The 23,832-nt window shown below is 57.3% G+C and overlaps 10 protein-coding genes across 10 annotated transcripts; 5 read left to right on the top strand and 5 right to left on the bottom strand.

The window, feature by feature from the left end:
- BBK36DRAFT_1160178 (hypothetical protein) lies at positions 1-2,218 on the top strand (the record flags this gene model as incomplete). Its single annotated transcript, XM_024894269.1, has 2 exons — positions 1-500; positions 577-2,218. The coding sequence occupies 2 exons, from the start codon at positions 1-3 to the stop codon at positions 2,216-2,218; spliced, it is 2,142 nt and encodes a 713-aa protein (XP_024749382.1).
- Positions 2,219-3,008: 790 nt separating this feature from the next.
- BBK36DRAFT_1120032 (NAD(P)-binding protein) lies at positions 3,009-3,959 on the bottom strand (the record flags this gene model as incomplete). The annotated part of the gene is made up of 1 exon (XM_024890647.1): positions 3,009-3,959. The coding sequence occupies one exon, from the start codon at positions 3,957-3,959 to the stop codon at positions 3,009-3,011; it is 951 nt and encodes a 316-aa protein (XP_024749381.1).
- Positions 3,960-4,711: 752 nt separating this feature from the next.
- Positions 4,712-6,214, top strand: BBK36DRAFT_1203611 (Zinc/iron permease; the record flags this gene model as incomplete). The annotated part of the gene is made up of 2 exons (XM_024897272.1): positions 4,712-4,772; positions 4,866-6,214. Exons 1-2 carry the CDS (start codon positions 4,730-4,732, stop codon positions 6,212-6,214), a joined length of 1,392 nt encoding a protein of 463 aa, XP_024749380.1. The 5' UTR covers positions 4,712-4,729.
- A 2,564-nt stretch (positions 6,215-8,778) lies between these two features.
- On the top strand, positions 8,779-9,389 carry BBK36DRAFT_1169731 (hypothetical protein; the record flags this gene model as incomplete). Its single annotated transcript, XM_024895354.1, has 2 exons — positions 8,779-8,867; positions 8,951-9,389. The coding sequence occupies 2 exons, from the start codon at positions 8,779-8,781 to the stop codon at positions 9,387-9,389; spliced, it is 528 nt and encodes a 175-aa protein (XP_024749379.1).
- A 1,159-nt stretch (positions 9,390-10,548) lies between these two features.
- BBK36DRAFT_1169730 (Ctr copper transporter) lies at positions 10,549-11,191 on the top strand (the record flags this gene model as incomplete). Its single annotated transcript, XM_024895353.1, has 2 exons — positions 10,549-10,650; positions 10,721-11,191. 2 exons carry the CDS (start codon positions 10,549-10,551, stop codon positions 11,189-11,191), a joined length of 573 nt encoding a protein of 190 aa, XP_024749378.1.
- A 3,206-nt stretch (positions 11,192-14,397) lies between these two features.
- BBK36DRAFT_5402 (hypothetical protein) lies at positions 14,398-14,709 on the bottom strand (the record flags this gene model as incomplete). Its single annotated transcript, XM_024898229.1, has 1 exon — positions 14,398-14,709. The coding sequence occupies one exon, from the start codon at positions 14,707-14,709 to the stop codon at positions 14,398-14,400; it is 312 nt and encodes a 103-aa protein (XP_024749377.1).
- Positions 14,710-14,769: 60 nt separating this feature from the next.
- BBK36DRAFT_1105297 (hypothetical protein) lies at positions 14,770-15,451 on the bottom strand (the record flags this gene model as incomplete). Its single annotated transcript, XM_024889197.1, has 2 exons — positions 14,770-15,186; positions 15,305-15,451. Coding segments are annotated over 2 exons (564 nt in total), but the record flags the coding sequence as incomplete, so codon positions are not given.
- A 1,271-nt stretch (positions 15,452-16,722) lies between these two features.
- BBK36DRAFT_1141968 (ENTH-domain-containing protein) lies at positions 16,723-18,478 on the bottom strand (the record flags this gene model as incomplete). Its single annotated transcript, XM_024893489.1, has 4 exons — positions 16,723-18,070; positions 18,132-18,211; positions 18,285-18,316; positions 18,397-18,478. The coding sequence occupies 4 exons, from the start codon at positions 18,476-18,478 to the stop codon at positions 16,723-16,725; spliced, it is 1,542 nt and encodes a 513-aa protein (XP_024749375.1).
- Positions 18,479-20,102: 1,624 nt separating this feature from the next.
- Positions 20,103-21,389, top strand: BBK36DRAFT_1135639 (cyclophilin, mitochondrial form). Its single transcript, XM_024892708.1, has 5 exons — positions 20,103-20,243; positions 20,329-20,393; positions 20,740-20,909; positions 20,977-21,083; positions 21,150-21,389. The coding sequence occupies exons 1-5, from the start codon at positions 20,227-20,229 to the stop codon at positions 21,334-21,336; spliced, it is 546 nt and encodes a 181-aa protein (XP_024749374.1). The 5' UTR covers positions 20,103-20,226; the 3' UTR covers positions 21,337-21,389.
- Positions 21,390-21,899: 510 nt separating this feature from the next.
- Positions 21,900-23,263, bottom strand: BBK36DRAFT_1120460 (RNA polymerase Rpc34; the record flags this gene model as incomplete). The annotated part of the gene is made up of 3 exons (XM_024890699.1): positions 21,900-22,303; positions 22,499-22,878; positions 22,983-23,263. 3 exons carry the CDS (start codon positions 23,261-23,263, stop codon positions 21,900-21,902), a joined length of 1,065 nt encoding a protein of 354 aa, XP_024749373.1.
- Positions 23,264-23,832: the final 569 nt, after the last annotated feature.

Here is a 23,832-nt window from a genome sequence, read left to right as displayed (position 1 = left end):
ATGGCGGCTGCGTTTCGCCCCGTCAACACCCCCATGGCAGCGGACCTCGCCAGGCAGGACATGATGGCACCGAGAAGCACGACTCCTCGTCCCAGCACCGCGCCGCAGTCTCAGCAGCTCCAGCCCGCGGGCTCGCCAGACGATGGAAAGACGCCCACGCGAGCCACCTTCAGCAGCATCAACATGGCCAGCAAGAGGCCTCTGCCGCCGAGTTCGTTTCCTCCAGCTCCGCCCGGTCCTGATCCTCCCGAGGGTGCACTGCATCACGACGGCCCCCATCGCTCCAAGTCGCCCAACAGAAGCTCGCTCGACGTCGACATGGACGATTCGGATGGAGAGGGCGGCGCTGTCGATGACGGCGTCGGCTCCGACGACGAGAGTGTAAATGCCGACGGCACAAGATCTAGCAAGAAGAAGAAGTCCCAGCGCTTCTTCTGCACCGACTATCCGCCCTGTAACCTCAGCTTTACTCGCAGTGAGCATCTGGCGAGGCACATAAGGTAAGCCAACGGATGCTCAGCTCGTCTTGTCTTTTCCCTTTACCAAATCCAAGTTGTTTTGCTGACAAGTTGCTAGGAAACACACCGGAGAGCGGCCTTTCCAGTGCCACTGCTCAAGGCGCTTCTCGAGGCTGGACAACCTAAGGCAGCATGCCCAGACGGTTCACGTTAACGAAGATATTCCGATCGACTCTCTTGCTGCCACCGGATCCAGATTTCAGCGTCAGATACGGACTGACAGGGTCCGTCAAGCCGGCAACAGAGCGAGGGCGTCTACCGGCGGCAGTGCCGGCGGGCCTGTTCGTGGACATTCGAAATCCCTCTCGACTTCGAGCATCTCCAGCATCACCTCCGTGGGTTCGGCCTACAGCCCGCAGAGTGATGCCCGTCGACGACCTGCCCCGCTCGTCATGGCGGCCGATCCCCGCTCCAGGATGTCCATCGAGTCTTACCGCAGTAGCACGGACAGCACCTTTTCCTATCGACCCAAGAGCCCCGGTGAATTCAGCACGCCAACCTCTGCCACCTTCTCGACGGCCCAGAGCAGCCCGCGATGGAGCGCAAGCGTGGCGTCTCCGGCGACACACTCGCGATCTCATAGCATGTACGTCGCGGGCTCTAGGACGCCCGGTCGTCGCTTGAGCGTTCCTTCAGGCAGCAGCCCCTTCCAGTTTCCCCAGATCCCTCAGGGTCAACCTGCAGGCCGCTCGCCCGTTGGGCTCCCGTTCATGAACAGCTCCAACGCTGGTGCCTTTGCGCCTCAAGGCGCGAATATTGTTGCGTCACCGACTGCGGCTGCTCCGCCTTCCGGGTTCTCATCCCGACGAGAGTCGATTGCGAGCAGCACCGGCGAGGAAGCATGGCGGCGGCGAACCTGGCACCCAGACAGCCGTAACCAGCTGAACGCTGTCCTCAGCCAGTCCACGCGGATCAACCCCCCTCCGCCTATTGCAAATCCCGCGGGGCCTCCGGCCAATCTTCGCCTTCCCGGTATCGAGTCCTTTGATCCTCTGCCTCGCTCTACTACACCGCCGAGGCGCAAGCCGTCTCCCATGGCTGTCGACCCTGAACTCGCTCCTCGACCCCCGATGATGGAGGCCATACCGGCTGACGAGAGGCGGAACCTCAACATGTACGACGTCAGCCTGCAGCGCGGCCTGGGCCGTCTTGACATAGGACCCAAGACCCCTCCTCGTGACAGCGCCGGCATGTGGGCGTCTGAAGCCCACAAGGCGGTCCAAAATGTCGATCAGGCACGTCTGAACCCGCCAGTCGTCCGCTTTCAAGAGCAGCCCAGGCCGAGCCACATGGTCCCGTCTTCAGCTGCCCCAAGTCGATCCTTCCATCAGCATACCATGTCTGCTCCCACTTTGGCGAGGGAGCCCAGGGGCCACGGCTGGTATCCGGCTGCTCACGGAGGCGGCCATCAGTCATCCCAGGACCCGCGGCACCAACTTGTTGAGCGGATGGTTCATCCCAACTTCACTGGCTTTGCTGGATTCCCAGCACGAGAGCCTCAGGAGCATCGACAGCAGCAACAACAACAGCCACATCCTCATTATCACCAGCAGCAGCAGCCGCATCAACAGCAGCTGCAACAGCAGCAGCAGCAGCAACCCCTTCAACAAGATCGCTCGAATAATCCGGATTCGCTCAAACGACTCGAAGCGCTGGTGGCCGTTGCGACGAGTGAAGGCTCCACTACCACTGCGTACTAAGCGACGGACAGCTCTTCCTCGTCTTTTCCCCTCCCCTTTCTCTTCCTTATCAACGGCGCCTACAAGCTGGATATGTGGGCACGTGAGATTGAAACTGGTTCATATATCTTGAACTCTCCATTTTGCCAAACGAATGAAGTACGGTTGACCCTACGAAATGGAACGGGGATGGCAGGTATCCATGCGCAGCCGGTGCCGGCTGAGTTTGACGCACGACATGACCGGAGTAGACCAGGAGAAGTGGTGATGTTTTGATACCCTTTTAGCTTTGACTGTGATGCGGCCGCGTTGCTCCCTTTTTCACGACCGATAGTCTGTCCATCTGCTTGTTGGTTTATCGTTGTGCCTTTGGAATTGTATCCAGGAGTTTGGGAGGGTCAGGGTCTTTCTTTCACTAGATTCCAATGCAGGTTTGGGTGTACATGATGATCGAGATGCATGACAGATTCACATGTGGCATGGACATCTCCAGAATCGGTAGTCTACCAAAGTACCTAGGTTGTACATGATGGGATTGGCTGCCCAGTAGCCATCCCCAATATATCTCCTTTCTTCTATTGGAATCTAACTTGAGTTGTTCCCGACTACTGGTAGCCAGCGTAACATGATACCGCAACTACGATGGTCTTCAAGGCAATATTTGTACTTACGGCTACACTGATAAGTGACAGGCAGGGCAAAAAGGTATGTCAGATGATGAATAATATAATTATATTATCAATTAGAGAATACTACAAAAGCTACTACTATCATAAGCAAGGATTGTTAGGTATCTTGATATATATCATTTTCATTTAGCACCGTAAAGGTTCTTGACAGTCACATCAAACTCCTCAGGACGACGGCCCAGCAGCTGCTCCAAGGTGGGTGACACATAGGCCGTTTCGCCGTCCCGAATGGCTTCCCAGGAAGTGGCCCAGGTGCGGGCGAGCTCGGCGGAGCCAAAGTGCTCGAGGACCTGCGGCTGGTTGACGTACTCGTCGACGGAGACCTGGCGGATGGTGAGCTCCCTGCCGGCAACGGAGGAGAGCACCTTTGCGGTCTCGGCGAGGGACCACTCGCGGGCTCCCGTCAGGAGAACAATCTTGTTCTTCCAGGGGAAGTTGGCCGGGTCCTTGAAGTACTGGGCGATGAGGACGGCGGTGGCCTCGCCCAGCTCGTCGCGCTTGGCCCAGCTGATGCCCGGGCCGGAGCCGTCGTGGGGGATGCGGATCTCGGTGCTGGCCGGGTCCTTGAGGTCGATGAAGGCGGTGTAGATGGGGGTGGACTCGCTGTAGAGGCCCTCCCTGACCGAGGTCCATGTAAACTCCGGGTCCTGGGCGGCGATCTTGCGGAGATGAGCCTCGGTGTCGAGGTGCGTGCCCATGACCTCCGCCCTGGTGGTGTCCTTTTCCGGCAGGGCGAAGGCGAGGGAGGAGTAGAAGACGTGCTTGACGCCGGCGCGGTGGGCGGCGTCGAGGGCGGCGAGCTGCAGGGGCGTGCGGTAGCTGCGGTTGTGGCTCGGGTAGGAGATGAGGAAGAGCGTCTTGACGCCCCTGAAGGCGGCCTCGAGGTCGGCGGGGCTGTCCTCGAAGGTGGCGCGGCGCAGCTGGACGCCCTGCTCCTGGTAGAGCTTGGGCGTCTTGTCGGGGAAGCGGCTGATGAGGACGACGTCGGAGGCGGGGATTTGCTTCGAGTCGAGGAGGTGGGTGTAAGTGCTCGTGCCGAGGCCTCCTGAGGCGGGGAAGATGGCGACGGACATGTTGGGCGGTTTTTTGTTGTTGATGAGATGGGATTTATTGATTAGTAGCTTTGAGATGGAAGGAGTGGTATCATTCAATGGCACACGGTATAGTTCTGGTGCTACTGCTGCTGCTGCTGCAGAGTTTCTGCTTTCACTGCCAAATTTATATCTATACGGACTTGGCTCGGGGAGATGCTCTCCTCAGGAGTATTATTAATGAGGTGCTCGATTATGACGTAGGCGTTCATCTGGGCATGGGCAATCCATCGTCCGACGAGAATTCTCGAGCATTCTACAGTGCCGTGTGAAGGATTCACAGTCTAATGCAAGATGGAGCTTTCTGGAGATTCACATGGCGAGATGCTAGTCTACTAGTACCAGGAAGGGTAACATGAGGTTAAAAGGGCCATCGAGACCCCTGGTTTTAGTTTTAGCTGTGAAACAAACCACTGGACAGGAACCGGCTGCAAAGGTGGCGTCCGTCCCTCAGGGTTCTCGGAGCTCACGGGCCTCTTGGAGACGCGCATGTAGTCGTACAGCCGCAGCCGAGGATTAGGCGCAGAAGGGTGCTTCAACCATCATCCATGGGACCCTGCTGTAGGGATGCTCAAGTTGCAACCACAAGTCAATTTGAATGCTTCCATGTCCCTTGGACGCTCCGGTGAAGTGACCTGCGCAGAACCACCGGCAGCTGCTTGCTCGACGGCCACGACCCGGATCCCGATTCCAGGGCATCACCAGCCCCTTTGGCCAATGCCCAGCGGACCAGACTGCCACGGCCCAGCGAGATGCGCGATATGGATGGCGCTGGCGAGGTGATGATGGCGAGAGGTAAGGGGAGCTCCCCAATCGGGGGATCTGGCATTGTTTGAGACTTGCGCAGTAGAAAAGAAAGCTGATGCGACTCGTGTCTTCCCGACATAGACACCTGGGCGTCCATTCCCTCCCACCTGCTCCGCGCCGAGCTCCAGAGACGACAAGACGAGGGCGAGAGGCCGCAGTGCGGCGGGCACAACTCGGGATGGTACGACACCGCGGCGCACGTCTTTGCGCTGCTCCTGATTCTCGTCCTGAGCACCCTCGCTTGCGGCTTCCCCCTGCTGTCTAGACGAGCGACGACGGGGCATCGCCAAAAGAACATCGTCTTCTACTGTCAGCACATCGGCACCGGCGTCCTCCTGGCCACGGCCTTTGTGCACCTGCTGCCGACCGCCTTCTCGTCCCTCACCGACCCGTGTCTCCCGTACTTCTTCAGCAAGGGATACACGCCTTTCCCCGGCCTCATCGCCATGGTCTCCGCCATCGTCGTCGTCGGCGTCGAGTCCTATCTGACCGCTCGGGGCGCGGGCCACTCTCACTCGCACGCACACGACTTTTGGGATGAAGATGAGCAGGACGATGCGCAGGAGCTATCAGCAACAGCCGTCAATGGCATGGCTGGCAGGCGTGGGCATGTGGCGGGACGACGACCGGCCGACCTTTCGCTCAACAACTTGGAGGCCTCGGAGGGGCTCATTGCCGGCGTCTCCCCCCTGCCTGGATCGAGCCCGGCGATGCAGCGGCGACGATCCGCGGACCTTGGGGACGACGACGACGACGACGACCGAGACTCGGATCTCGACCTGGACCTGGCGGAGCTCGACCCCGTCTCTGCCGGCGGAAGCGGTCAGAACGGCGCATACTCTTCGCTTTCTCGCGTCAAGACCAATGCCAGAGGAGGAGGAGGCGGCGGCGGCGGCGGCGAGGCTTCCGACGGCAACCACGTGCAGTCCCCGGACGAGCAGAAGCGGCGGATGCTGCAGTGTCTGCTGCTGGAGGCGGGCATCCTGTTCCACAGCGTCTTCATAGGAATGGCCATCTCTGTGGCGACGGGCCCGGCCTTTGTCGTCTTCCTCGTCGCCATCAGCTTCCACCAGTCCTTCGAGGGCATGGCCCTGGGCAGCCGCATCGCCGCGATCCAGTTCCCCAAGGGCTCCGTCCGCCCCTGGCTCATGGTCCTGGCCTACGGCACCACCACGCCCATCGGCCAGGCCATCGGGCTGGTCCTGCAGCGCAAGTGGGACCCGAGCAGCGCCACGGGGCTCGTCGTCGTGGGCACCACCAACGCCATCTCCTCGGGCCTGCTGCTCTACGCGGGGCTGGTGCAGCTGCTGGCCGAGGACTTTTTGACGGAGAAGAGCTATCGCGTGTTGAAGGGCAAGAGGCGCGTGCAGGCCTACTTTTCCGTCGTGGCCGGCGCTGCGCTCATGGCGGCTGTGGGAGCGTTTGCTTAGCTCTTTACTCACTTTTTCCTTCTTGTTGTTGCATGCATTTTATGGGCGTGGGGTCAATGTGTTGCCAAGTGTGAGGCATTTGCATCTTTGCGTTGATATGTCGCTTGGTTTGTTTGTCTATCTGCCCCCCCTTTTTCATATTCTTGTTCACTACCGTTTGGCGTTGGTAGGGCTAGGGGGGGGCCATAATCTCATAGAAGAAAGTTTTCGCGGCATCAAGCATGTGCTCTTTAGATAGGGTAGGGAGGCTCTATATCGAAATTTACAGGCAAAGAGGGTGGTCATCCCTTTGCAGTTGTTCAGTATTTCCGCTCGGATTCATCTCTGAATCTTGCTTATGCTGTCTGTGTAAGGCAGATGATTGGATGAATTTACCATCTCCGTCTCTGCTTCCAGCGAAGGAAAATTTGAAGGAGAGTGATGATGATTGGGGGGGGGGGGGCTTGTCTGGTAGACGGGACTGTCGAGACGCGAAGACGTAGTTTCTGGATAAATGCCAGGATTCTTATAGATGCCACCATGGGATGATAAGTGACAAGTCCATGTTATCTTCTACTTCCAAGAGCTTTCACTACACTACCAAAGTCGTTGGGCACTCTGTCATTCCCCACGGGCGAAGCCACCATAGGAGTCTGGACATTCCTTGGACAATGAAATGATCACGGCAGGCACAACTCTCATGGCAGTCTGCCTTTTGCCTGTTTGGCCACATCCGATACATGTACACTGCTTCACCGCTGTGTCTGACGGCTTAGACTACAGAAAGGCGAGGTGTTGATGAAGAGAAGATGACGAGATGAAGTGCAGAAGAGACGCCGTCGTTGTGATTAAGAGCCTCGCCAGCTGTGAAAATTTATCTGAGTAGCCGTCACTCGCACGTAAAACGTCGACGATGGAAGGGGTATATGATGGCTTCTCTTTTCCTTCCTAGGATAGCATTGTCTTCATGTCATTTCCTATCCTTCACAGAGAGAAACTCTCGATTTCATACCCAGTGGCTACTCACAGCATGCCCTGTTCTATCTTGCCCCCCAAGGATAAACAGCAGCAGTGCTCTCCTTTTTTTATTCCAGCCGACAAGCGAAATGGGCTCCTGCTTCTCCGAACCCGTCAAGCCCTCCCGTCGACGCCTTCGCTCCCCCTCGTAAGCCTCCCTCCCCCCCTTTGCCTCAACAAATCGAAAAAGAAGTGAGCACTGTTAACTATTTCGCAGTCCCAGAGAGCCCCGAGACGCGCCTGTCGCATACGAGTATTACTACACCAGGATGAACAACAACGAACAGGTTCTGATTCGGCACCGAGTTGACCGCTCCTCGCGGGCTGGAGATGGGCCTGCAAGGGGCAAGGGGAGACGTGGCGGGAATGAGCGGTATGGTGTTGTGTGGAGGGAGGACAAGGGAAAAGAGAGGAAGAAGAGCAAAGGCAAGAGCAAGAGCAGGTCCAGTCGTGATGAGAAGAAGCAGAAGAGTCACCAAAGTCAACGTAGTAGGAGGCATTCCAGTTACGGTAAGCAAGTCGTCCCAATCTCCGGGCACGGAAGGGAAGAGGAAGATGGAAAACTGACGATAATCCTCTCTGTTGAAGACTATGCTAGCGGAGACGAGGGCCTCGACGAAGACACCCAGAGGCGAATAGGTTTCTGGCTGGACGAGACGACACAAGACCGCGATGAGCAGGACACTGTTGATGGTACTCGGGTTTTGCCGGAGTTGGTGAGACAATGACTGGTTTGCACCTTATGATGTCGCATACACCGGAGATGGAGAAAAAATGGCTCTCGGGTAAATCTACAATGAGCAAGCATATGGCTTTGAGGAGAAGTGGCTGACCACGGTAACGACTCAGGGGTATTCTTCACTCATTGGGCATCAATCTCAATCCCATCCCCCCTTTAATTCGGAGGATTCACCCATTTTCAACAACGAGCACACGAAATACTACCCGCAATCCCTCAATAACGAAGACAATACATAGTCACAATCACAATCATAAACGTGAGTCAAGTCATCTATACAAATCCCATGACCACGGACAAGAGTCAAGCAAGCTTGGCCTCTTCATTCACCTCGCCTGGTGCAACAATACCAGCATCAGCGCCGCCATTGTTCTGCTGTGCCTACGTGTGCGTGCGTGCGTGCGTGCGTGTACCCTGTATCAGATGAAAAGATGACATTCAATGACAGCCAGAAGACGCGGGAGTAGAGGGAGCGCAGATAGACACAAGCTTAGCTTTCCAGCCTCCCAAACGGGATCACCCAGCTCCGTCAATGACAGCTGCCGGCCAGCGATTTCAAGTGGTACAAAGTGGCCAGTTGTTTGTGTCCTGGGTCTGCTTGCTCACCTGCGGAGCCGTCAGTCAGTCAATCAGTCAGTCAATCAACTCCATCGATTTCTCTTCTCAAGCAAAGGAAACTAGAGGAAGCAAAGAGAAAGGAAAGCAAGATACTCCCTTCTTGCATCTCCTCCCAAGCTTTTTCCTGCAGAGAACATCATTTCTCAACAAGAACAGCATCATCGCCCAGAAATCAGACACAACTTCCGTATAAAGTTCTGCCACTATCGTGATGGGCTGCTGCTTTTCCAGCCAGGCTTCGAATGCCGCTTCTCACCGCGAGCACGAGCCGCATGGACGAATCGCCACGCCTCCTCCGCAGTAAGTCTCCTTTACCGTGATTACCTCTTCCTCATCTCAGAGCTCTGCGAGGGCTCAACTGCTGACTACCTCGGGCGAGGCAGAATCCCGCCCGAACAATACGATCCGAGACACATTGGCGTCCTCCCCGATCCCATCATCACCACACCACCACCCCCCATCGCCGCCCCCGTCGCAATCTCAGGGGCCACCGAGCAAAACATGCCGGCCATTGTCGAGGCCATGACGCCCAACGAGGTGGTTGAAGGCGCGAGCTCGTCCGCGTCGGCGTCGTCGTCGTCGTCGTTGTCGCCGACTTCGCAGCATGTCATTCTCGAGCCGACGGTGTATGTCCCTCCTTCTCGACGACAGGAGAACGGCGTGGCGGAGGCAGAGGGCGTGCCTGGACTTGTGGAGGAGGAGGAGGAGGAGGAGGAGGAGGAAGAGGCTGTTGAGCCTCCTGAGGAGCGGACCAAGGCTTCGTCGAGCTCGAGTTCAGGGTCTAGCTCTAGCTCGACCTCCAAGTCAAGCCGAGAGGAATGAGAATATGGACGGATGCCTATCTCGCCATGGCTTTTGGAGGCAGGGAGGGAAGTCGTATACTGTTTGGGAGGATATGGACAGCTGGGGACGTTGAGGTGATTCACGAGGAGAGGCAGCTGAGCTTTGTCTCGGCAGTCTGGCCATTTGACACTTCGAGATGGATGGTGACACGAGGCGTTGGGGACAACAACAGTTTGGTGTCGTATTTGAGGCCTCTGGGCTGGTAGGTATCTGCTTTCAGGTACTGGTTTGTACCTCGTCAAATGTGAATTTGATGCACTTTCCCGCTTTGATGTCTTTTCGCGGTGTCCATGATGGCCCTCATCTTATGATGGCACGTTTGGTCTGTGGGAGTATGTAAGAGCAACATTGGATTACAGACTAAGGCATCGCTGTATCACCAACAACACCAAGACCCAAAGAGATGGAAGTCATCAGAAAGGCTATCGGTTACTACCTACCTACGGTAGTATATATGAGGTACATCGCCAAGACAGCAGAATTTGTCCATCAGGCCACTAGGATGCTCGATTTGCTCAGAAACTTGCTCAAACGGCCGCAGCCGCATTGGCCCATCGCTAGAGGAATGTCTCCGTCCTTGATAAGAATTCCTTCCTGTGACTCTTGCATAGAACCACCCGCAACTTCAATCCACATAGATCCAGCACAGGTCAAGAGACATCATAGCGAGTCTTTAGGGGAGAGAACCCCCTCAAAAGGCTCCAGCCTGCCAGCCAGACATGCCACCTGCCAGCGCTTCTGATACTCGACCTCGGTGCGCTGAAAACTCTTCTGTAAGTTGGTAGAGGTAGGCAGTAGCCTTTTATGCTGTGCTTCCACAAGAGGCGGTCAATGCGCAGGCCTTATAAATACCTACCTAACATACCACGCCCTTGGCCAGCTGCATCACCTCCTACCTTGTCGCAACAGCACCTGTTCTGCTTTTGTTTGGATTTTGGCATCAACTTTTCAAATCCACCGTTGTCTGTGTTGTCGTCCATTCGTCTCTTCACCAGGCTAGAGAGCCTCTCTTCCCTCTTCTCTCGCGTTGCCTCCTCTTCCATCCCCCCGTCGATACGCAGCTCGCCTCTTCTCTCCAGCGCAAGCCGTCATGGATATGGACATGGGCTCGGGCATGACCGCCACCACGGCCATGGACATGGCATCTGCCACCACGGCAGCCGGCGCCGCTGCCACTGGCGGCGGCATGGACCACGACATGAGCGCCATGATGGGAAAGGGAGGGCTCTGCAAGATCTCGGTACACTCAACCCAACGACCACAGATGCCCCAGCTACCAAGGGCCAGCTAACCCCAAACTACCCTCGCAGATGCTCTGGAACTGGAATGTCATCAACACCTGCTTCATCTCCAAGCACTGGCAAATCACCTCCAGGGGCATGTTTGCGGGTTCCTGCATCGGCATCATCCTGCTCGTCATCGCCCTGGAGGCTCTCCGTCGCCTGTCCAAGGAATACGACCGCTTCCTCATCAAGCAGCACACGGCAAAGTTCCGAGACGCCTCCTCCTCTGCTCCCATCGCCCTCGCGGCCAAGCCGGCCAAGTCCGAGTCCGTCACCAGCCAGGAGGCGGCTCGTCCCGCAGGCGTGGCCATGCCGCCCTTGCGCCCCAGCGTGCTCCAGCAGGCCATCCGCGCGCTGCTGCACGTGGCTCAGTTTGCGGTCGCCTACTTTGTCATGCTGCTGGCCATGTACTACAACGGCTACTTCATCATCTGCATCTTCATCGGAGCCTACATCGGCTCCTTTGTCTTCCACTGGGAGCCGCTCACCGCTGGGTAAGGAGCAAGCCATGCGGGAAACGTGGAAACGTCACACCCTTCGCCTCGTTTTGTATGCTGACCTGTCTTGTAGCTCCGACGAGAAGACGAGTGCCACGAGCTGTGCTACCGTCTGCTGCGGTTAGGTGCGGGCTGCTGCCTTGCCACGCATCGCCTCAGCGACGAATGTCGAAGTCAGCCGACTCTGGGCTAGAAGAGTAACGTATTGCGTGGGAATGGCAAGCAAGGTGGATTTGGATCAGGGAACCCTATGTCGTCAGAATAGAAACCCATCCAGTTATGCGATATGAGCGTGGAATTATCCGGTTAGGGACAATATATCGAGTACATTTGACATTTACAGTCCATGTCTGAACACATCTTGCTGGGTACAATGTTAACCTGGGCTTGCCTCATTTGAATGTCTCTCGTCAAGATCATTCAACTCACAATGCTAAAATCGAAGGCATTAACTCGAAGGAATTTTATATTAAAGTCCCCTGGATGGTATGCATGTCCATATACTAATCCCCGAGTTCAAGCACGTCTGCCGGGTAATCGTGCAATCGTCCACCAAGCATCGACACTGTGCGGATCGCATCAGCCTTATTACCCCAGCGATCCTGACTAATCGGAGCAGAACAAAAAAGCACTTCCGGCTGTCGCCTTTCCGAGCTGGTCCGCCCTGTTGCTAGAGGAAGGTACATACAGATTATCGTACGAGGCACAGTGCGCAGAGGGTATAAATTAGGCCAGTCTCAATGTACACAACTTACCGAAAACATGCAGCCCCTGCAGCAAATCGGCACCGCCGCCTAACGCGGGCACAGTCTTCGTCTCCCCGTGCTGATGCTGCATTACTAAACATTCAACTTCACTCAACCACCATCGTTGTATTATTCGGTATCAGTATCCTTTACCTGCATCGATATCGCGAGGCTACACGCAGCAAGTCGGGTCTCGCTTGAGCCGGCGGGTGACCAATCACAGGAGCATCCCGTGAGAAGCTACAGATCATCAGCAATTCCAAGTCCGCGTCACAAGTCCTCTCTCAAGGGGCCAACCAGAGGCCATGCCCTCCATCAAGCATCTGCTGTCGTCCAAGGTGCGGTCGCAGTCCGGCTGCTACACCTGCAGGCTCCGGCGCAAGAAGTGCGATGAGCGCCGTCCCGAGTGCTCGGGGTGCGCCGCGCTGGAGATCACATGCCACTACGGCGACACCAAGCCCGACTGGATGGACGGCGGGCCCAAGCAGAAGGAGATGGCGGAGCATGTCAAGGCCCAGGTCAAGAAGCAGGCCAGCCGGCGCCGGGACCGCAAGTATCTCGACCTGCTGGAGTCGGGCACGCGCAAGGTCAGCCTGAGCGACGACGGGCCGGTGACGGAGCTTGACCGTGACCACAGCCGGGACCCGGACCGCGACCGCGAGCGAGGCTACGCCTACGCGACGTCGGCGCCGTCCACCAAGGAGTCGCCCAACAGCCACGCCTCGGCCAGCACCGCCGGCACGTCGCCGCCCGAGATACCCTGGCACAGCCAGACGTTCGGCGGCGGCGGCGGCATCGACGAGCAGGCCCAGCTGGACCGCTCCGCCGACATCCACTACGCCTGCATGTACCTGGACTACGTCTTCCCGCACCTCTTCCCCCATTACCGCCCGCACATTCTCGTCGGCGGCCGCGGCTGGGTCATGGACGCGCTGCAGTCCAACAACAAGTCGCTCTACCACATAACCGTCTCCCTGGCCTCGTACTACTTCGCCCTCATCCTCAACAACGGCGAGCCCCAGCACGAGGAGTGCATGAAGAAGATGGTCCACAACCTGCAGACGCAGATGGAGCTGGGCCTGCGCGAGCTGCAGCGCGAGGTCAGCGCCCTGCACAGCCGCAAGATGGACCAGCGCGACGGCCTCGTCGTCATGGAGAGCATCATCCAGCTGCTCATCTTCGAGGTCGCCATGGGCAACCGCGAGAACTGGAAGCTGCATCTCGACGCCGCCATCGCCCTGTTCCGGCAGATCCTCCCCGATCCCCAAGGCTGGGAGGAGATGCTCTACGGCCTCGCCAACGCGCGCTGGCCGCCGCCCGAGATGGGCATGAAGCGGCCCTGGAGCACCAGCCAGGCTGCCTGCAGGTTCTACACGGCCAACCTGCTCTACGTTGACGTGCTGTCGAGCGTCACGCTTGCGTGCCCGCCTCGACTGTACAGCTACCAGAACACCATCATACCCTCCTGCGCCAGATCACAATGGAGCCCCTGCACCATGGGCGAGGGACCTCTGCGGATGGAGGAGTTCCGCGGGCTGCACAACTGGGTTCTCCAGGTCATTGGCGACATTGCATCTCTGCACGCGTGGAAGAAGGCGCAGAGCCTGGCCGGCTCCCTGTCCATCAATGAGCTCCTGTCACGGGGCACGGTGCTGATGGACGCCATCAAGGGGGGTGTCATGGCCATACAAAACACCGAGCCACGGCCAGATACGGTGGCTACCGTCATCTCCGTGCCGGTCCTCGGCGAGCAGCCGTCGTATGCGATGCACAACACCATCTGGCTCAACGCAGCCCTCATCTACCTGAACACGGTCCTCACGGGCTGGCAGCCCTCGTGTCCCGAAATCAGCATCGCCGTGTCCAAGACCACAGACATGCTGTTCAACCTTCCCAGCGGAACCTGTCTGGGGGCGCTGGCCTGGCCGCTATGCGTGGCCGGCTGTCTGGCCCCTCCAGAAGATGAGGTCAAATACAAGAACATAGTCGCCCGACTCGGCGGGCTGCAACCCTTTGGGACGCTCAGGGAAGCCATGAACATTATGGAGCGGGTGTGGGCGCGGCGGCCCTTGGACGAGAGCTGGGATGTTGCGCAGTGCATGAACATTCTGGGGCACGGAGTTGTGTTGCTATGATACCCTTGTTGGCGTTGCCATTTTTCTTGTCCGGTTTTGCTAAACTAAATACCTAGGCTTGCTCTAATTCATCATTACTCGGTCTTGCATGCGCTGTATGTTGTGTATTGCAATGCGAAGCTGTCTATATTCTCAATCAACTTTCGATGAATGTTACTTCAATCAGGTTCTCTATACATGTGCCCGATTGTTCATCTTTTTCCTTTCTGATTATTCCAAAGGACAAATGCCCAATTCCAAAACAAGTCTGAGTCTAATCCACATCCTGTGTGTTCTGTATACCAAATCATCCATATTCAATCATTATTTCCGTCCCTATTACACCTTCATTGAGTCATGAAAGCCGGCAATGGAGGCAGCGGCGGCATCTCCTCCACCGGACGTCTCGTCCTTCTCTTCATCTTGACCCTTTTCGCTGCCGCAGGTGGCGGGGGAAAGTACGGATGCCGGTCGTCAAGCAGACGACGACGGACAGCAGGGACAAGATTCGCATCAAGAAGACTTGCGTCGAACTCGTCGTCGTCGCTATCAAGATCCTCGTCGTCATACAGCGACCTGGCATCCCGCTGGTGCTGCGCCTTGGCCGCCCTCGCCATGGCCAACGTCCCCAGGCTCCGGGCCTTGCGGACGACGACCATATCCGGCCGCGCTGGAGACGACGGCACATTTCCCCGGGAGCCATCGCGGCAGGCGTACCCTCATTCGCAGTCGATCGCCTTGCGGGGCCCCTGGTTTGCGTCGCGGCGGCAGCGCTTGAGGTTGTTCCAGAGGAAGACTGCCGCGGCGGCGGACGCGAAGAAGAGGAGTGTGCTTGCGATGGCGAGGCCCCACGTTGCTTTCATCAAGTGGCAGGCTGATTTGCTGGGGCTGACGACGATGCTGCTGCTGGAGGAGGAGGAGGAGGAGGTGAAGAGGGAGGATATGAATGCGCTCGTGTTGCCCTGGTTGGGAAAGGCCTTGCAGGAGAGACGGCCGGTGGGTTTGCCGAGGAGGCAGGACGCGACGAGGAAGGCGATGGAGAAGGCGGCGTCTGCGGCGGTGGCGATGAGGAGGGGGAGGAGATGTTTCCAGTAGAGGATGGAGCTGGTGATGATGTATGACATTGCGAGGCAGGCCTTTTGGGCATCATATCACGCTCGGAGTCAGTTTATGTAAAAGAGCGTGTATGTAGATTGTTTGCAAAGACAAAAAATGGAATAGTGGAACATGGAAAGGGGGGAAAAGAAGACTTACAACGACCAGCGTGCCGACAATCGCAGATGGAGCAGCTGTTTTCTCTCCCACCACCAAACTGACAATGCCACTCGTGAGACCGATGGCGGAAAGCAGCGCCATGGTCTGCAGGAGCCTCAGGACCGTGAAGACGGCGCTCAGGACGCCTCCGAATCCTCCCGGCGGAGAAGAGGAGCCCATTGTAGTTCCGGTTGAAAAAGTAGAAATAGGAGGCGGAGGAAAGGATACTCTGAGGGAGAGCCTGGGACGGGTGGTGTTGACTGTTTTGAGGGGGAGGCGGTTGGCGTAGTGGGGGATGGGGGAGGGGAGGCGTGAGGGCGGAATTTTGGCGGTGTTGGTGTTCGACCACGGGGCCGAACTGATCAAATAAAAAGAATGAGAGAAGAAGATCAGATCAGATCTTGTTTAGAGTCTAAAGATGGAGATTTCCAAGGGCAAATATATGTGAGATCGTGAGGTAATGCTGTTATGAAAAAGCTGAAGAAAGGCGTTGAAGTTGGTGTAAGACGTGAGTCTGATGAATATATCGTGAAGCAATGAACCGAACGAACTCAAGAAAGAAAGGGAAACAAATCTGGAAAGGTAGAAGAGAAAATAGGAAAATTCGACTCAAAGAAAAGAGACAAAAGGAAAAATGAGAAGGAAATAATCTGTATAGAAGGTCGTGAATGATGAGAGGAATCAGAAAAAAAAGCCAGCACAAGACCCCAAAGCAACTTGCTTTATATCAACGCAGCACCAGGATCAATCGTCCCCCAGTTCGATCGACTATTTTGCCGCGCCCAAGTGACACGAAAAGGATAGCCGCGCTCACCGTTTCAGGCCCCAGCTCACCGATCTTCACGCGAGCACTGGACAAGATGCGTACCCCGTCCTGTCTCAAACATCATGTCCTCGATCCGCCGCGCTTTTTAAGCGCCGGCGTGGATCCCGGCAGCCGGAGGATCGCGCCCCACCGTCCCGTCGATTGGCCCGGAGAGATTCGCCCAACCCTGTCCGGCATCACAGCAGCAACGGGCAAGAGCACCAAGTAAACGAGGATATTGAGGCTCAGCTGTGGTTCCGTTTCAGAGGAGCGGCTGCATTCCTGGCCGCATGTCTCTGATCCAGCTCCGAGTGTTTTCTCGCACTGATACGGGCCGGGTGAGGGATGAGATCCGGTTGGCTGCTTCAACTCGTTTTGCATTGCCGATTCATCAACATAACGCGCCGTAAACGCCTATCTAAAGATTCCCAACATGACAAAATGCCTGCTTCCTCGTCGCTTGCATTCAATGGCCTCAAACACTTCTTTTTGTCCTACAATCGTCCCCCCCTAACATCCAGCCACCACGCTCATTATTTTAGTCCGTTCCCCTCCCCTGCCCTGTCCAGTACGTACGATGACGTGAATTCTCCCTCAAACACCGGTGGTTCGTTTATCCAAGCAAATCGCCAGAGGCAGAGCCGCCTTGTGGAGCGGCCGGAGCGGGTGCGGGTGCTCCCCAGATGCCAGCGCTGCTCTTCTCCTTGGCCAATTGGCCCAGGGCTGGCCCGGCAGTGGGAGTGCTGGGCTTCTTGATGCCGGCGCTGGCCTTGCCCCAGAGAGCACCAAAAGCGTCTCCGCCGGCAGCGGCAGCTTTGCCGTTGGACTTGCTCGCCGGCTGCAGACTGGCGCTGGTGGTCTGGGACGAGACTGAGGACCCCGTCGGCTGGGCCTGGACAGTGCCAAAGTAGTTGGGGCCCGTGGGCTGGTAGCCCGTGGGCTTGGCGGGCTGCATTGGCACGCTGAAGGCTGAGCTTGCGGTAGGCGTCGGGTTGGCGCTGCTGGCTGGTGAGATGGACGCGAGGTTGACCATCTGGTTGATGCCGGCCTGCTGCGGAGCCGACAGCGGCTTAGGCGCAGCGAACTGGGTGCTCGAGTAGTTGGGCGAGGTGGGCGACAGAGGCTGCGAGAAGGCTGATGTCGGCGACATGGGCTGGGTCGTTGTCGTCGCCGCCGGCGCCGGCGCCGGGGCGGCCGATTGGAAGTCGTCAAACTCATCGTCGTCGTCGTTGGCAGTGCTGGTGGGGGCGAGAGCTCCCAAGCCGGAGCTGCTCGACGGCGCGGGAGCAGACGAGGCCGGTTCATCAAATGAGAATAGGTCTACCTCGGGCTCCTTTGGCTTGGGAGGTGGCGCTGTGGCTTTCTTGGGAGTTGAAGTCCTTGGAGGACGAGAGCTGGCGGCGGGCCGGTCGCCCTCGTCAAACTCGTCGTACTCCTCGAATCTCTCGGAGCGGTTCTGGGTGTCGCGGAAGTCGTTTGCCTGGCCACCGAAGCCGCCGCCATCGCCATATACGCCGCCGGAATAGCCGCCGTATTCAGCGGAACCACCACCGCCACCACCGTAGCCGGACTCGTTGCCGAAGCCGCCAAAGCGACTGCCGCTGGAGAAGCCGCCGCCAAACGTCATGCCGCCCTCGACGCCCGTGTACTTGTTCTTGGTAACTCGGGCCTTTTTGCGCTCTGCGCGGATCCGCTCGACGTCGCCCAGGAGCTCCGCGAGTTCCTTGGCGCGATTTCGAACGTTGATGCCCTGGTCCTTTCCGTTCTGGTCGATGAAGTGAAACTGGCGCAGCATCTTCAGCAGCGTAATGTGGCCACGCGCATCGTCGATGACGCGCTCCGACCCGTGCTTGATGAGGAACTCGAGCAGCTGCAGGGCCTTGTAGATTTGGCGCCACTCCTCGGCGGACTTTTCGGTGAATCGACGGTAGATCATGGGCATGATCTCATTGAGTTGCTGGCTGCACAAGCATTAGAGAGAGGAACAGGACCCCGGGTGTCCGAGGGCAGACGCGTGCGTACTAATTGAAGGTGCCATTGGCAATCTCCTGCATCAGGGTGGATGACGCTCCCCAGGGCTCGTTGTTTGTCGCCTCTCGGACCTGGCGCGCTGGGAGTCAGCAAGTACGCTCGCTAATTAGGATTGCAATCGCCATCGCCAGTAGAAGAGCGCACCTTTGCTTCCATCTCGGTGTAGTTCATGACGGCTAAGACAGATCGAATCGCGTCAGTATCAACCTCCCCTCCTGGTGAGCAGCGCCTGGGGCCAGCGGAGGACGCCTCATACCATTTTGCGCCTTCCGGAACCCGGCCTTGAGGTCGTACAAGGTCAGGTTCGAGACGGTGTTCTTCAGGTCATTGAAATCCATCTTGGCGAGCGGACAAGGACAGCAGACCGAGGCAGAAGATGGCGAGAGGAGAGGAGAGGAGTCGAGTCGAGGCGAGGCTCAAGATGCCAGAGCGGGTGACGAGACTCTGGCACTTTCCACTTTCCACGGTGTTGCCGAACGTGGACACTTGGACACTAATTGGGAGCTAGGCCGCAAGGAGCGCTACAGTCACGTGATGCGTATTACCTGATTGGGTTTAATCGAAGAAGGTTGCTGAGCAAAGGACCGTGCATATCCTTTGTATGTACGGTGCTATGCTAACAACAGGTGGGAAGAAGGATTCGGCTTGATTGCAGCACAGTGAGGCCCGTAGTACAAGTATGCTATTGCTGGATCGTTTGGCAATTTCAGCTGTTGCCAATTGATGCGATGCATTTGGATTATGCTATCAACCAAGACACGTTTTTAGCAGCGGTCCATTAACGGGCATCCGATCGATTTTCTCTGCCAAACGCCCGCTTCACCGACTTTGGCAGGCATTACTAACACAACGCCCGGCGGCAACCTGAGACTTCAGGCCAGAAACGGTACTTTGTGCTCAGTAACTGACATCACCCAAATTTTTTCACTTCTCTGCTGGCTGTCCCATCACCCCTGGTCTTCCAAGCTACCTTACGTCTTCTGGTTGGATCTTTTTGCGTAGAGTCAAGCATCACCATCACCATCAACTGCTTGCCCACTGTAAAGTTCTGTCTGACCCAAAGGTACGGTGCACCTGTTTCCTTCTGTCTTGCGGCTTCCCTGCCCTTTCACCCCAGAGTCACCACCCTTGATGCGGATGAGATGAGCCATCAACACAGCACACCTCGGCAAAATCACCGTCGGATGAAGCCAACGTCTGGGCAAAACGGTCAGGGCACAGAAGCAGGAGCAGGACCAGCAGCCCGGATTGCCACCACCCAGCAGTGACACCGCTCAACTTGGCCCTTTCTCGAACCGGTTCTGTTTTTCTCCTTTCCCTGCTCTCTTTTTGCCATCGTTTGCAACGGCCAAACAGCCAGTTTTCCTCAGAGGCATGGACCGAATGATAGGCGGAGCAGCTCCGCCCGCGCGAAGAGGTTGGAAGGGCTCCCTGGCTCGGCCGTCCAATCAGCGCGGGCCTCTGCCCACAGCCAGCCTGCAGCTTCCGGCCGCACACCAAGTCCCCGTCACGTCAGCTCGCCTCTGGCGCTCGGAAGGCGGCGAAGCGGTTGGCCGTTGAGCGGGATTCTGGCTGGAGGGCCCGAGGGGGATTGAGCCATTGCGAGCTCTGCTGCGGCCGGTTTCAGCAGCTCTGAGGGACCTGGCATGGCGGCACGACGCAATTGAGGCGCTGGCTGGACGCTGGGAAAAAGGAGAGGGAGCAATGACTGGTCCCTGTTTTTGCCACGGAAGCTCTGGAGCTTCTGCCAGGTACCTCTTGAGCGACGTCAAGCTCCGGGCTGTTGTCGCGTACGAAGCACCTTGTACCTTGTACAGCCTCTCGTACCCTGGCCTGCCACGTGACTGGCTCCTCTCGTCGCACCCCACCCGTCTCCCTTGCTGCCGCCGTCCGACGTCCTGATTGGCCCGCACGCGTTACTAACGTTACCCCTCCAGTCACGTTCAAAATGAGATCAGCTTTCTTCCAACCCCTCCTACCCCGCCATAACTTCTGCTCCCCGGCCTCAAGAACTTTCTCTCTCTCTCAACGCATTACCGCTTCTACCTCCTTTGCGACTCCGAGATTCTACTCACAGCCCGCCAAAATGCCCAACACTAAGGTGTAAGTCATCTTCCACAGCTGTCATCAGCTCAGCTCAGCTCAGCTCCCTTGCACTCGGTTCCCCCTCTAACACAATCATTTCCAGTTACTTCGACATCGCCTGGAAGGGCCCTGTCTTCAAGGACGGCCGTGCCACCAACGAGATCAAGGGTGAGTCCAGGTCCAAATCCGCCCGAGAGAGCATCAATTCGCCCAGCAGTGGCCTCTGAGGACTCGTAAAGAGCAAGGTCGAGCTGCATCGACGAGCTGGCCTCTTCCATGCGCCTCTGCTTGTCTCTTCTCTCTCTTCCTCTCTTCCTCTCTCCCCCTTGCTCTCCTTTTCACCCAGCTCTGCCTTTCCGGCACCCACTGCACGCTGTCAATCTGATGGTGGGGACCAGCGGTGACGCATTGGTCCCCCCTTCTCCAATTATCACCTCATGCACCTGCACCTGTACCTCTCTCTATAGCTGTAGCTGTCGGATGGAGCTTGGCATTAACACGTCCCTCACCGCAGAGCAAACCGGTCGCATCAACTTCAACCTCTTTGACGACGTTGTCCCCAAGACCGCCGAGAACTTCCGCGCTCTCTGCACCGGCGAGAAGGGCTTCGGCTACAAGGGCTCTTCTTTCCACCGTATCATCCCCAACTTCATGCTCCAGGGCGGTGACTTCACCCGCGGTAACGTATGGACCCCCCTCAAGACAGACAGCCACTGCTACAAGACGCGTCGAAGATTGACTCCATTTCTAGGGCACTGGCGGCAAGTCCATCTACGGCGAGAAGTTTGCCGATGAGAACTTCCAGCTGAAGCACGACCGCCCCGGTCTGCTGTCCATGGCCAACGCCGGCCCCAACACGTAAGTCGCGGCGGAGGAGATTGCAATTTGCATTGATTGCGCACTATACTAACGCATCATCCACAGCAACGGCTCCCAGTTCTTCATCACCACCGTCGTCACCTCCTGGTTGAACGGCCGCCACGTCGTCTTCGGCGAGGTCGCCGACAAGGAGTCCATGGCTGTCGTCCAGGCCCTCGAGGCCACCGGCCGTGATGACGGCAAGGTCAAGTACGAGCCCCGCCCCACCATTGTCGACAGCGGTGTCCTGTAAGCTTGTGCAAGGAAGCAGAATGCTCTGTAGGACCATTTGCTGGCAGTTTGGGATCACACGATTATCTTGGGCGGCTTAAATAAGGAGCCTCAGAGCTCCAGAGTGATATCTAGAAAAGTACCTCGCCATATCCTTTAGCCAATCATTCAGGTGCTGCAAAGCATAAAAAAAATAACACATCGTTGCGTCAAATGTGAAGATTGTGAACTGTTCGTGCCTGTCAACTTGTAAGAATTCACTTCTATCGAATTGCCAATGCCTCGCATTTACGTTTGAATCAAAGTAGACTCGGTAGACTGGCAGTGAGGCCAAGACTCGTGCCTCTATTCCAAGTTTATCCTGTGTTCAATCATGTGCTATACTGAGCCTACCTCCCCAAAATGCGCCTGCCGAGTATGTAGAAACAGATGAGGATATATACAAGTCTCCTGATGGACGCAAGGGGTAGATTCCATCCTTGTGAATCCCGAAACAAGAAAGATCCAACCGACGAAAGAAAAGAAACTCCATATGATGCAAAATCCGACATTGTAACAACGAATGCCCCTTTCGTCCCTGCACTTTTAAAAGATGTCCTTGCCCAGCCACTTTTGGAAATACTCGCAATTGCTCGGCCCCACGGGCCCTCCCTCCTCGCACAGGTCAAAGACGGGACACTGGCCGCAGGGCGCCTCGGTGAGCGGGCTGACGTACAGCTCGGGCCCGCCGGCGCGGCCCGTGGGGTCGTCGCGGCCGGCCCAGCTCTCGACGGACTGGCGGGCGACGCGGGAGACGCGGTAGCCGACCCTGCCGGCGACCTTGACGGGCTCGACGAGGTTGTCCCAGACGAGGACGTCGACGAGCTTCTTGACGTCGCCCTCGGACAGGATGGTGTTGTTGGTGATGCCGCTCGAGGAGAGCAGGCGGGCGATGTCGCGGACGGTGGGGTAGGCCGTGTAGCCCGCCGGCAGGGGGAGGAGCGCGGGCTCTCTGCGGGAGGAGGAGGAGGAGGAGGATGTTGTAGGTGCTGCGGCTGAGGAGGATGTTGTTGTTGTTGTTGTTGTGGCTGGCTTGGGATTGCTGGGCTTCGCTTCCATCTCGGAGGCATCGCGCTTCTTGCCCTTGGGCACATCTCCGCCCTTGATAATGCCCTTGCTGGGAGCTTTGCTCGCACCACCCTGACTCGAAGAAGAAGAAGAAGCAGCAGCCGCCCTCGCATGTGTGCTGTGATACGTGCTCTGCCTCTTGATAAAGTCAAAGACGACGCGCTGCAGGTCCTCGATGAAGGCCTCGTCGAGATCCTGGTCGGTGTACCACGGCCCGCCGGTGGCGCGGTCGCTCGGCCGGATGGAGGCCTTGATGTACATCTTCTTGTTGGGGTGCTCGACGTTCTTGAAGGGCGCGATGAGGCCCTTTGCCTGGAGCTGCTTGATTGCGTTCTTGAGGACCGAGTCGTGCATGTTGAGCCGCTTCTGGAGCGTCTGCGTCCAGATGCCGTCGCCGCCGGAGTCGTCGATGAGGGAGTAGACCATGACTTGTTCGTCCGTCGTGCACTGCTTGTACCTGGAAGACAACAACCGGGATTAACAACAAAAACTTTCATTGAAACTAACCCCCCCTCCCCGATTGCCCATCAACTGGAGGGGAGTATCGTTTTTGCAACTCACTTGTGCGCCTCCTGCTTGTCGCGCCACTTCCACAGCACCTGCCCCGACGCCTCCCTCATGGTGATGAAGAGCTTGTCGTCGCTGAGCGACTGCACCACGCGCGCCAGCAGCAGCAGGTCGCGGTTGGGGATCACGTCCATGCGCAGCAGGTCGTCCTGCGAGAACATGTCGCCCTCGTCGCGGCACCGCTCGTACAGCAGCTCCTTGAGCACCGCCAGCTTCGCCGCGTCGGCGTCGCCCCCGGGGGTCCGCGAGGGACCGGCGGCGGCTGGGGCCGACATCTTTGACTCTGGTGTTGGTCTTGATGTGTGTTGATGGGGGGAGCGCTTCTAGGAGGTGGTGTTGGCGGAGGTAATGGCGATACTTGTCGACTCGTTGAAGGATTCGCTGGCTTGTGGAAGAGGGTACAAGATATTGATCGCAGGAGGTGGACGCTGGGTCGTCGAAATTATGGCTCCGAGTCAAGAGTCAATCCCAAGGTGAGTCTTCGCTTCTTCTCCCCTCTGGCTGGGGGCTGTAACTCGATGGCTATGCTGGCGCTACATTGACATGGGAGGCGCAATTGATGGTAAAGGACGATCAATGTTCTCCTTTGGCTTCAGGTTCGTAAGTGTTCTGTTATCTCGTCAGCCGATAGCAGCAAAGATTGTTGAAATCGTTATCGTATCGTGGTGGGACACGAGGCTCTGACTTGGAACTTTTTTTTTCTCTTTTCTTTTCCGCCTTGCCGTTGCCATCATAACCTTAATGGAGGCGGGTGGGGACCTTGCAGCTTCTGCCTTTGCCTTGTGCCGGGAGAATCTCGGTGGCCGCTTGCTATGTAGGTACATACGGTAGGTGCCGGTACCTG

The sequence above is a fragment of the Trichoderma citrinoviride genome, assembly GCF_003025115.1.
Source record: "Trichoderma citrinoviride strain TUCIM 6016 unplaced genomic scaffold BBK36scaffold_8, whole genome shotgun sequence".
Lineage (NCBI taxonomy): Eukaryota > Fungi > Ascomycota > Sordariomycetes > Hypocreales > Hypocreaceae > Trichoderma > Trichoderma citrinoviride.
Note: the sequence above shows the minus strand (reverse complement) of the source record. Positions and strands in the feature narration are given on the sequence as shown.

What these genes read in the sequence shown, in the direction of transcription:
- BBK36DRAFT_1135639 (XM_024892708.1), top strand. An exon ending in TGCCACCAACGAGATCAAGG is followed by an intron (nt 20,394 to 20,739) that starts GTGAGTCCAGGT and finishes CCCTCACCGCAG; the next exon opens with AGCAAACCGGTCGCATCAAC. An exon ending in GTGACTTCACCCGCGGTAAC is followed by an intron (nt 20,910 to 20,976) that starts GTATGGACCCCC and finishes CTCCATTTCTAG; the next exon opens with GGCACTGGCGGCAAGTCCAT.